Source organism: Dacryopinax primogenitus (assembly GCF_000292625.1).
Source record: "Dacryopinax primogenitus strain DJM-731 SS1 chromosome Unknown DACRYscaffold_1, whole genome shotgun sequence".
NCBI classification, from domain to species: Eukaryota; Fungi; Basidiomycota; class Dacrymycetes; order Dacrymycetales; family Dacrymycetaceae; genus Dacryopinax; species Dacryopinax primogenitus.
Window position 1 is genome coordinate 604,794 of NW_024467198.1, and position 11,777 is coordinate 616,570.

General features: G+C 53.5%; 4 protein-coding genes across 4 annotated transcripts; 1 reads left to right on the plus strand and 3 right to left on the minus strand.

The window, feature by feature from the left end:
- Positions 1-103: 103 nt before the first annotated feature.
- On the minus strand, positions 104-6,139 carry DACRYDRAFT_92267 (kinesin-like protein). Its single transcript, XM_040777052.1, has 23 exons — positions 6,001-6,139; positions 5,699-5,950; positions 5,636-5,647; positions 5,561-5,579; positions 5,499-5,509; positions 5,333-5,448; positions 5,207-5,280; positions 5,038-5,157; positions 4,699-4,990; positions 4,442-4,649; positions 4,112-4,395; positions 4,039-4,059; positions 3,963-3,969; positions 3,862-3,914; positions 3,684-3,812; positions 3,602-3,634; positions 3,519-3,555; positions 2,678-3,467; positions 813-2,631; positions 650-759; positions 516-602; positions 356-464; positions 104-307 (listed from the first exon to the last, which is right to left on the minus strand). The coding sequence occupies exons 1-23, from the start codon at positions 6,056-6,058 to the stop codon at positions 191-193; spliced, it is 4,758 nt and encodes a 1,585-aa protein (XP_040633031.1). The 5' UTR covers positions 6,059-6,139; the 3' UTR covers positions 104-190.
- Positions 6,140-6,269: 130 nt separating this feature from the next.
- Positions 6,270-6,903, plus strand: DACRYDRAFT_103086 (uncharacterized protein; the record flags this gene model as incomplete). The annotated part of the gene is made up of 3 exons (XM_040767708.1): positions 6,270-6,341; positions 6,391-6,561; positions 6,610-6,903. 3 exons carry the CDS (start codon positions 6,270-6,272, stop codon positions 6,901-6,903), a joined length of 537 nt encoding a protein of 178 aa, XP_040633032.1.
- Positions 6,904-6,941: 38 nt separating this feature from the next.
- On the minus strand, positions 6,942-7,444 carry DACRYDRAFT_103087 (tubulin binding cofactor A; the record flags this gene model as incomplete). Its single annotated transcript, XM_040767709.1, has 4 exons — positions 6,942-7,025; positions 7,082-7,168; positions 7,220-7,328; positions 7,386-7,444. 4 exons carry the CDS (start codon positions 7,442-7,444, stop codon positions 6,942-6,944), a joined length of 339 nt encoding a protein of 112 aa, XP_040633033.1.
- A 156-nt stretch (positions 7,445-7,600) lies between these two features.
- On the minus strand, positions 7,601-8,239 carry DACRYDRAFT_92268 (uncharacterized protein). Its single transcript, XM_040777053.1, has one exon. It carries the CDS (start codon positions 8,053-8,055, stop codon positions 7,606-7,608), a length of 450 nt encoding a protein of 149 aa, XP_040633034.1. The 5' UTR covers positions 8,056-8,239; the 3' UTR covers positions 7,601-7,605.
- Positions 8,240-11,777: the final 3,538 nt, after the last annotated feature.

The window sequence follows — 11,777 nt, forward strand, 5'->3', positions numbered from 1 at the left end:
TATTACAGATTCCATTGGTCGTGACGTATCGTGAGTAGAATACCAAGGGTATCATGGACTAGATATGACTGAGGTATCACTTGAAGGGTAAGGAGGGTGAAGTGGACCGCCTCATGGAGGATACATAGGCAGAAGCAATGGGGAATGCGAAGCGTTTACTTACTTGAAGGGAATAAATGGCGGGAATGACTTAGGAAGGTAAACGAGTGGGATCGAGCTTGATCATCCATGACTGCAGCTCTTTCGCATTTGGAGCAGCGAGAGCATGGGAATTTGAAGCAGTGAACAGGGTAAAAGTGAACGGTTTCTGTCAATAATGTGAGTGGAATCGACGTCATGCGCTACGAGGTCTCACATCAAACAACACCGCAAGCTGGGAGCTATGTTCCACGTTTACACCGTTGAGGGCAATAACAGATAGTTCTTCCAGCTCATTTGAATGCGCGTATATATACAAGTATGGCCTGGGACAAATATTGGTTATCACAGCCAAAATCAAAGTGGCGAAGACAAACCTGCGCAGGACGAACCAACGTCGTTTCCACGAGTTTCCCGCAGGGTCGATCAGCATCGAAAGGTGACCCTTCTTGGTAGCGGTATCACTAAAACACGTCAGGTAAACGATATCATAGTCAACGCAGGATCGTACCTTCGTGCAATAAGCTTTGTATGAGCGACCAGTTTCGGTTTAGGAGCTTGATCGATGTCCTCAGATTCTTCCATAGGTGACGATGGTTCCTGCACAAGTTTGAATTGGAGCTATGAAAAGCATATGTAAGTACATGCGACAGGATGGCTTTTGAGATACATACCTCAGGGCGTGGGACGGATCGTCTGGTCCAGAGATCCATTGTTTTGCGTAACAAATCAGTGGCCTCTTCATCACTTAGCGTCCTTTCCATTGCACCGCATGTGGGGGATGCATCCAAAAGGATCTTGATGGCTTGTACGTCTGCGGCGCGACGCTCCACATTATCTAGACGGATGTAGTCTTCGACGACCGAAACGCCACGTGGCTTCCAAGAAGCAAGTACCTCCTCGCCTCGTACATATTTCTCGGAAGTGTCGAGCCGCCACATGTCTTTGGCAGAGCGGCTGAGTTGTGGGGTGAGGCGCAGAGAGAAAATTGCACTGCATTTTGTTAAGACTTTCGTGGACGAGAAAAGACCGGTGAGCATAGAAGGCGGTCTTGCGTCCCGTTCTTGTATATCGACCGCAATATCTGTAGTGAAAAGGGCAGGCTCAGCGCATGTATCAATCTCTACCATCCAATCGAGCTGCAGCAAAACACGCTGTCGAATGCCAGTAACGCGATTAAGAAGAAGTGAATCATGGGCGGATGAGTCCCAAGATGCCTCTGCATGGAGTGTCGCACTGCCATCAGGCTTTAAATCTACTGTTTGTGGCTTGAGCAACTTCAGATCGACTCTGTCGTCAGCTGTTGATGGATCATGCAATCGACCCTTGGCGTCCAACAAACGGATTTTTCCCGCATTAATACGGGTGATCTGCTTCCAAGGCATTTGCTTTCCAGAATGACATGTGAGAGTCAGGGCCAGTCTTCGCTGCAAACCTTGTCGCAAAAGGAAGACACCGGAGTCAAGTTGTCCTTGTGAAAGGACTGGCACCGCTTGATATTCACCACTGGAGGTCAGCTCGCGGACCTGCACCCATGCAACAACGTCATGCCGCTCTTCCACGACGAAATCGGTTTCTGCACGTCGCATTTGTGCAGGACGAGTTGAACGCAATTCCTTTTGCATATGCTGTTCCCGCATCTCGTCCCATCGCTCCAAACGTTCAATGTAGCTCGGTTTGACTTCGGCGAAGAACTCAATAGGCGCGTACCCTTGCCGCATATATGCTGTCACTTTCGCATTCAAGACAAAGGAAAATGTTCTCCGCAACTTGAGATTGTACAAAGGTGCATTGTCCATGTCGATGACAGTAGATGGGAAGACATCTTCAGCTGCCACGCTCGGACCCATGAAGGCCGACAGTCGCACTTGCATGTGAACTGAACCGAAGTCGAGAGAGGAAAGCCCTTTAACCGAATCGATCGTTAGAGTAAAGCTCAGTTTGCTGCCTTGAGGCAATGCTTCCGGTAGCGGTGATGATGAGCGGCTTGTCATAGCAGATCCGTTGACAGCACCCCGGGCAGGTGTATTGACAGTAAGCACCCGTGCATCAACGCGACAAGAGCCTATTGCTTCAGCAGTATAACGACAGAATATCGGTATCGTTGCTGCGGGAGACATTCGCCGTGATAAAGGTGCCAGTGAGACCAATGCGTTTCCAATAAACGAATAATGTGGCGGCGAGCGATCGTAGAACGGCTCTTCCGAAGAAAAGTGGCGCGAATAAGAGGGCCGGTCAATGAAACTGGTGAGATTTCGCATACGCTGCAGTTGCTGCTGAAGTCGATCAAGTGACCATATGTACACCGCCGTATGACGCTTGTCCAGGACCTTGATGCCAACAGTCGGCTCTTTCGTGGACAGAAGAACTGGGTCGGCGACATCGCCAAACTCGCCAAGGGCACCAATATCCTCCAAAGCCGACGTGGGTGCCGAAAGTGAACCCCCAGACAGGACTGTAAAGTTGTATGATACAGCTTTGTCCAGTTCTTTGCTGGAATGATGTTAGCTGTTGTACCACCAGGGCACAGTCGACTCACCTCAAAACATTCGCCTCTTTGACGATGACAGCATTCGATAGGACGCTTTCGGCCATAGAAAACGATTTGTGCGAACGCCATTTGTCCAAAACTTTGCGAATTAGACGAAGCTGTCGAGCTGAATATAAAACCGGCTCCATAGGCACAAAGTCCACGGTGCTGGCACCGGTCTTTCGAAGCTCCATCAGTCGTTTCATCTGATTTTGAACAAGCTTGAGTTGCAGTTGCATGTGGTCTCGCTCGATTTCGAGGTCTTCCGTCTGAGTTGTATCAGCCATAGCGTTCAATCTCTCCTCAAATTCTGCGCGTTGATGCTCTAGGTGTACCTGAGCATCGCGAGGTTGGTCTTCCATAGAAGGGCTCCCGTGTGAAGTGCCGCCATTGGGCTCCACGCTGGTATCGTCCGTGATTTCACTGGGTGGTGGGCGGCCATCGCTCCAGATCTCCTCCACATGGCTGAGACTACTTTCTGGTCTGCTTTTGGCATATTCCCTGAGATTCTTCACCTTGGAAATTTCGTGGTATAATTTGTTGAGGTCATCGTCTGGGAGGCTCTCAAATCCTTCTCCCTGGCCATTAAGGTGGACAAGTGCTGCTTCCCGCTTCGCGTACGTCCAGTCAACCTCGGCCACGTCATCGCCAGCTGCGGAGTCCGGAGTTTCCGGTCTGGGGGAGCCATTTATTCCTTCGGCTGCAAGGTCGGCTGCTGAGATGCTCTGGTGCATCTTTGTGCGATCTCGCCGCTTGCGCACTTCTTCCGGGTTGTTAAAGCGGAAGAAGTGATTGTCACCTATGAGCAAATGTTAGCGGATCATTTTGAATATTTGGGTAATGGTCTCACCAAGGATAATGCGATAGCCGGACCGCAGACGATATGGCTACTTGACTGTCAGGACTATATTGTCTAGCAAAACAAATGCTTACCTTGTCACTTGAAATTCTGTTACCATTCAACATCTACATTTTTTTCAGTGCTGTACGAGAGCACAATCATATTTCAACTGACCGTCATGCTGTCTGGCATCGCCAGCAGGGTGACCTTGCCCTCGTTATTTTCAAATAAGCAGTGTTCATTCAAGATCCCTGAGCCACTCAGCCGGATCACAGCAGGCTTGTCGCTGTCCAAGCGACCGACCTAAACAATCCAATCAGAATCAACAGCGCTGCTATTGGTAAAAGCTGACCATCGTCTTTCCTGGCTTGAGCTGGTAGATTAGACATTCACTCATGAGAGGGTCTGGTGCTCGGTGTCAGCGTGAGACTAGTATGCAGGTAGTGTGCTCACCTTCATTCTATAATGATAATCACGACCACATGATTAAGATATTAACAATCAACACAGAAACCACTGTAAAACTTACGAGGTTAACTAGATGGGGCATCTGGGGTTCTGGAATTGGCATGCGCGAAGACGACAGAACCTGAACGACTTACCCTCTTAGGTGTATGAACACCGACCATGTCCCGCTCGACAGTAATACCAAGTTCCTCCAGTGCCTGTTCACGCTCTTGTTGGATTGCCTTGGTGCGCTCGAGTTTCTCTTCCCACGTCTCGTTGACCTCTTTCATCAATTTTTCGCTTGCCTCCAATTGCTCCTGCAGATCGGCTTTGCTAATGGTCTTAACTTCACCGGTCGCTGTTTGGTACGTGACCATTTGCTGGGTCGCAGGAACAGTAGGGTCATAGGTAGACTCAGCCGAAGAAGATGCGACCCGGGCTTGATTCATGTCAGAAAGCAGACCAAACGGAAAAGGGGCACTCACCTCGTAGAAGATCTAGTTCTTCCTTGAGCTCTCGAACGAGCTTCGCATTTGGATCCTCGTTCACGACGGCTTTGTTCTTGATCTTCTTTGCTTGGTCGGCATAACGAAGTGTACTGAGCGTTTCATCGTAATCGGCAGGCGATATCGCTGCGATCATAGCAGTTTTACTGTTTCCGCCGATACTGTCTTTGAGCAACCAAGTGAGGACCTAGAATGACGGTTGGTTTGTGTCCATCCTCATGTCACAATTCACTGACCGAATCACGATAAGGAATATGCTCCTCAACCTTCTTCTTCTTCCCACCTTTGCCAGTTGCTTCGCTAGCCACAGCGAGTGATGCAATAACCTTCCCCAAGGTAGTCAAACTCTTGTTGATGTTGGCTCCCTCCTTCAGTCGCTGCCCTGTCGCTCCGGTTGAGTTTGCACGCTCTGACCCTGCAAGGTCAACAAGCGAGATTCGAGACGCCTTCTCAGCGTCCAAGTTTAACGCCTCATCGTGGATTTTTTGCGTAAGGATCAATGTGAACACCGCGTGGGAGCGTGATGAACTGCTCTGAGTTTAGGAAGACATCCATTCATAGGACATTGTACTCACGTCTCGTTCATGTTTGTTGCGGCGACCGTTCGAGCCTTGTTGCCTTCGTCCATGAGGGTCATCATCTCGTCATATGAGCCCACCACAAGTTTCGCGAGATCTTCGACATATGGACCCATGCTGCAAAACAAATCAGTGGATTGCTGTGGCCAGGTGAAGATGGACTAACACGGGATGCTCTCGCACTTTCAGGTTCCCACTATTCTTGGGATTCAGCAGATCTCGGACTTTCTCATTATAGATCTGAAAGGGAATTAACACGGGTGTTATAGCAAGCATAATACCATTTACTCACTTCCATATAAGAAACCTCGACTGTAAACGAAAGGTTTGGGTTCCCAGATGTCTTGCTCACTACCCGACGGAATAACTCTTCACATGTCAGGGGTATAATACCCTTATCCAGACCGTCTGTTCAGAAAATTGGCAATGGGCTTGTAGAAGCAGACTGAGCTACGTACATCCCATCATACTGTCACAAGGAAGTCAGCACGGATCGTTGTGGCAATGTATCATAACGCACCTGTACGACTTGCCCGAACCTGACGAGCGCATGATCCCTCAATCACTGTAACATACTGAGTAGTAGAGGACACACCGGTTTGACCATCTATCTCTCGGATGAGAACGAATACCAAAAATTCACAGAATAGACACTCACAAGCTAAAATACAAGCATTGAACCCCTCAAAAGCATGATCGAGCAACTCCTTCCCCAAATCATCGTACAACGTCTGCTGACTGCAATACTCCGGGGCATCTCTCGGACCCGCAGACCAGTAAGACTTGTCAAAGCTGAATGCCATTGTCTTCTTCTCGATCGCCTTGGCTGCGTTGCCGACATGTTCAGGCGGGTCGAGAAAGGTCTGGTTCCCCATCATCCGGATGAGCTCCTTCGCTCCTCGAGCATGCTCTAGTCGCGTGCATGAGTACCACCTCATGCGAAGAACGTAAATAACGCACCTCGAGAGTTCAGAGGCCGACATCGTACGACGACCTTGATATTCGTGTCGGCACTCATGGTGCTGCCCTCAGGAATCGCGGAGTAAAGCAAGCAAGGTGAAACGGTAAAGCGCGTCGAGGGTCGCGTATTATGGTCTCCATCCTCAGTTAGTCGCCACTCGCGTCGTGGTTACCTGGCTGCAGCCTCGATTCTATCCCTGCTGACTCGCATAACGGGTTTGAATTCAAACTAGCAGCGGTATTTGTATCATATCAAAGAAATCCAATAGATGGAAGGTAGCGCCCCTGTGCCAACCTCTGTCGCAAGCCAGCAACTGGAAGCACTCAATGGCGTAGAAGAGGTGTGTTCTTCCCGAACCTCTGTGGTCTAAATGACTAAAAGAAGACCAGGACATCGCACAATCCCTGCGGCTAGCATCAGCCGCAATGTCCTTACTCACTCTTCCTATTCCCATCCCCGAGGGGGAGGAGCAGCTACCGAACGAGAACCCCGAAGCGGATCCCGAGGAAAGAGAGAGACGGCTAGAGGAAGTGCTGGAACAGTATTTCCAGCTAATCGACGTATGCTTCCTGCTCTCCATCGTCTACGTAGCTGACCATCTGGCGCAGAACGTCCATATCAGCATACGCACCACTTTGGCCACACTACGAGCTCAACGCGTCTCTCCTGCGTTGCTGATGGACAGCACCGGACGAGAGCCGCCCACGTACGGCGCTAGCATTCCCTCTGAGGACGAAGTACCCGGAGAGGAGAAAGACGAGGACAAGCTAGGGTTGTACGAGAAACGGATGGCGAGAGACGCGTGGCAGCATGTGGTGAAAGCGATGGCAGAGCTGAGATTGGCAAGACGCCGAGCACCAGAGTCAAACGGTGTTGTAGAACTCGAGGAGCAGCCTCCATAACCCCCCTGCCCCAGAGTCACATTGTCCTTGTACTATTGTTACGCTGCCAGCAGCTCGAGTGCCTTGTCCGCATTCGCCCATTCCTCACTCTCCCCCACCCCCGGCTCACCAACAGTCGACGCCTACCCGTCTGTGAACCCAAGTACTCCCCACCCAACTCACAAGCAAAACCACGCACCACAAGATCCCTCAGATCGTCCGCTGCCTTCTCCAGCCGCTCCCTCACATCAACGATCATCCTCCCGGACTCGTCTTGCAGTCGTTTCTTCCCATCCCAGTTAGCATACCCCACCCCCAGAAGCGAAAGCTCACGCACAGCAGCCTTGACATCCCACTCGTCCGCAGTGCCGGAACTGACAAGAGTGTCCACCTTACGCGTGTTCTCTTCCGCTTCTTTCATATACAGCGCATGTTCCTTCCCCAGTCTACGTGCTATGAGTCAGGGTACGAGTAGCCGGCAGGTGTGAGGTGTGACAGCTCACCGGTTGACGACGCCAGTCTTGATACGGAGTTGGTTACGCAAGGTCTTGCTGTCTGACATCTTGGGCGTGGCGTAGAGCGCAGAGTGTAGACTCGTAGCGTAAGACGCGGTATGAACGCGTGCAACAATAGTGTATCCAGCCGGCATCAATCAGGAAATGTCCTAGTCACCGACACCTTGAGTTACTGCACGTTGTGCTCCATCTATTAGTCGTTCCCGAATTACACTACATTACAGATACACAAAAAGGCATAGATAATACACATGCACAGACATAGGCACAAGCGCACAGATGCAAAGGCACAAAGAGGGAGAGAGGGAGGCAGTCGACGTCCAAACAAACCAAACAAGCAAGACCCAACACACAAAAAGACCAAGTAAGGCAAGCCCGCACGCCCGCACGCCCGCACGCCCGAGCCAAAATTGATCCCAAAGCAAGAACGAATATCAAAGAGGAACTCGTTCCGGTAAGACGAAGACGAAGTGGGAAGAAGAACAGAAGAAATCCCTTCGTCACTTTGTCCCTTTCCTCCGAGCAGCAGTCGGCGACCTCTGAGTACTTTTCGCAATCTTCGCCGGCCCCCCCTCTCCCTCCTTCGCCTTCCTCTTCGCCCCCTTCGTCGGTGCCGGAGCAGGCGCCAACGCCGGCGTCTGACCAGGCAGAGACGCATGTGCCGAGGAAGCGGATGGAGGCTGGGCGTGTCTGGCGCGGCCGGAGGGCGGGGCGGGGGTCACGCTTCCCGAGTTTGTGGGGTTTGGGATCGAGTTTGAGAGGGAGGACACCATCTGCATTTGCTGGGGTATCATCCCCACTCCCACCCCTGCGCCCATCCCCATCCCCATCCCCATCCCCATCCCCATCCCCATCCCCATCCCCATCCCCATCCCCATACCCATCCCCATACCCATGCCAACGCCCATACCCATCCCCATACCCTGGGGAAGCGCGTACTGCATCCCCTGCATCAGCCCTCCAGGTATAGGCATCCCTCGATACACCTGCATCCCCGCCGTAGGCATCTGTTCCATCCCCGGCTGAGGCTCCGGATGCCTCTCCTGGTGCTGCTGGGGAAATGAGACGCTCAGGTCTACCATAGGCGGTGGCTGGCCCGCATGATGTGCCGGATACTCGGCTTCGTATTTTGCACAAATGGCTTTGGCGAGATCGTTGGACGCGCCTGTGCCCTTGTCAGTAGATGATCTCATCCTCTGCACTGGACTCACTCTTGATCCCGTAATGCTCATGTCCTACAGCAAGACAATAATCGATAATCGGCGCACAGGTATTCGTCGTCTCCCCGATCTACAGCCAGAAGGCATGAGCCATCAGCCTCTCACAGAGTAGCAACCCGCTCACCTCCAACATGCGCATAACAGGCGAGGGCACCTTCATCTCATAATCCCAAGGGGACTTTGGTATCCTCCCATTGTTGAACAATATCGTCCCCTTCTCCGCGTCCCCAGACGGGATCCTCACGCGCGTCGCACTACTAGCCTTGGTAGAGCTCTTCAACGCCCTATCGTTCCTATCCACAAGGTCGTATTCCCCTTCGATAAGGTTCAGGTCAAAAAAGTACTCTCGATCCTTGATGATCATCCGCAGTTCGCAGAGTCGCATCCTCTGCTCTTTCACCCCCGGCGGATCGTCAGCCATCAGACGGAAAGTGGCGAACAAGTCCGCCTCAAGGTGGACCGTATGCCCGCTCCCGTACATCCAGTTCCACATCACGTCCAGACACTGGACGGCGACTTCGTCCGGATTTCGAGCTTCGATCTCCTCCACGGTGGTGAAGGTGAATGACATAGATCGGAGGTCTTCCAAGAACGAGTTGGACCAGAAGAGGGGGATAAGCGGGCGGGCAACGTCTGTGCGGGATAAGGATCGTGTGAAATGCGGATATGCTGAAATAGACATACCGAGCTCACGCGAAAGAGTGCTCCCATTCGCCTGCGTAGCAGGGGCAGTCAAGTCCAGCTTCATAACCGCGTCCTCCGTAAAGAAGTTTTCCACAAACCGTTCCCAATGTGCGCTTGTCGGTCTCTGTTGCTTACATCAGCCTCGTCCCAGCCAGGGGGGGACAAAAATGGAAAGACGCACCATAGCCGCATGCGCAAAGTTCAGGTCTGTATTAAGCTGCATCAACCGGAGGACACAGTGTCCCAGCATGTTAGGAGCATGACTATTCTGCGGTCGTACAGGCTGGGGGTGGAACGACGGTTGTCCAGGAGGTGCAGACATACCGTTGACATGATTTTCCTGCTTGATCCCTTGCTGCTGCGGGGGTGACGGGCCGGGAGGAGGGACAACAAACGCTTGCCTGTCGACTGGTGATGGCCCGGGGATGGAGGACAATGGTTGCTGACTTTGTTGTCGCGCTTGCTCGAATTGGAGGGAAGGCTGACGGTGCGGGCCGCCTCCGGGAGGGAGAGGTACTGGCGCAGGCGGGGTCCGATGCTGCATCGGTGCGGTGGAGGGGTGGCCTGTTTGCCCAGGAGGAGGCATAGGATGCCCCACACCGGGGCCTACGACTGCGCCCGGTCCTGGCCCGGCGTGGGAGAGGGTACCGTCAAACAAGCCTCCGCGGAGCATCTGATCTGTTGGAGTGGGGATGAACCTCCCTCCGTTGGAATTCTGTTGTTGTTGTTGCTGCTGTTGCTGAACGGCCTGCTGCTGAGGGGTAGCGATGAGGGGAGATGTATGCACCGTCGTTGAGCCCGAGCCGGGGCTCGCAGCTGCCCCATTCATCCCGTTCATGTGGGCCATCTCCTGGCCAAGCGGCTGCTGTGGGGGAGGCTGCCCGGGTATCCCGTGAGGCATAAAGCCATTCACCATCCTCTGCTGGGGCATTCCCTGCTGAGGACGCGGTGCAGCATTAGCAGGGAGCATGTATGCGAATCCCATCTGCGGTTGCCCCTGCTGTCCCGGAGGCTGGGCGAGGTTGGTCGCGCGCGGGGTGGGCTGTGTCTGCGGTCCAGGAGTAGGAGCGACGCTTCCCTGGTGAGGGCCGGGTGTGGGTATCTGCGGGTTGGGCATCCCGTTTTGCGGTTGGCCCATTTGCTGCTGGGGCTGCATGCCAACCGGTACCGGTCCGCCAGTAGGCATCCCTTCCTGGGGCAGGTTGATACCTCCCGGTACAGCATGAGCAGGCATCATCCCGCCCTGCGGCATGCCCTGCATCCCCGGCACAGGGACGCCACCCATGCCGTTTTGGGGTGGGGTCATGTACAACCTCGGATCAAATTGCTGGAAACCGACTGGCTGGGGTCCACCGACCTGACCAGGCGGGAGCGTAGGCAGGTTAGCAAGGCGGGACTGGATGTGCGGCTGGCCTGATCTGTTCATCTGCTGCTGCTGGGGTTGAGGCTGATTTTGCTGCGGCGTGCCGCGCGGGGTTTGTTGGGTTTGCATCTGCGGACGAGGGGTTTGGGAAACAGGGGGAGGTTGGACAGCGTTTGCCTGCGGGGTCTGGGAGATTGGCTGAGGAGGTTGTTGTGGAGGGGGTTGTTGCTGAGGCATCCTCTGCTGTTGAGGTGCCATCTCTTGATTAGGGAGGGAGATGGCGCCCCTCCTTCCGTCCGCGATGGTAGACGGAGCCTGAGCATTGCCGATAAGCGCTCCCGGAGGGATCTCCCCTTGGTTAGGAACGTTCTATCTCCCCGGATCAGCGTGATAGGAAGCTACATGCGCGAAAAAAGCGCACCCTCGGCGTTCCGTTCACCTGGGGATTCCCGTTACCTGGTGCCCGACCGGGGGGAACCATGCCCGGCTGGCCCATGCCTCCCCCGGCTTGCATAGGCATCCCCATCGCCGGCTGGCCCATGCTGGCCGGGTTCATACCCAGCATGGAGGGGTCGAATCCGGCGGGAAGCATGGCTTGACCCGGCCACTGCTGCTGAGCGACGGGAGGACGCATCTGAGGCTGGGGAAAGACGAGGTTCTGGATGTTATGCTGGAATTGCTGCGCTCCTTGTCGCATGAGAATGGGTTGACCTGGAGGGACTCCGTTTGCGATCTGTACGCCAGGTGGGATCTGACCTGCTGGGAGGGAGGGTATTCGTGGTTGACCGTTGAACATTGTGTTCTGTTGTTGGATCTGTATTGGGTAGACGCCCATTGGCATTGGTTGTTGTTGTGGGATGAATCCTTGCTGCATTTGTTGAGCGGGGAAGGGATGCTGCCTGAATGGACGTGCTTGGTGTTGTTGTTGAAGAGCGTAACGGTGTTGCTGTTCCTGATCTGATTGTTGTTGTTGTTGTTGTTGTTGTTGTTGTTGTTGGTTATTTTGTTGTTGGTGGTGATGAGGAGAAGCTGCAGATGACATTAGGAGGGGAGGAGGAGGAGGAGGAGGAGGAGGAGGAGGAGGAGGAGGAGGAGGAGGAGGAGGGAGGGAGG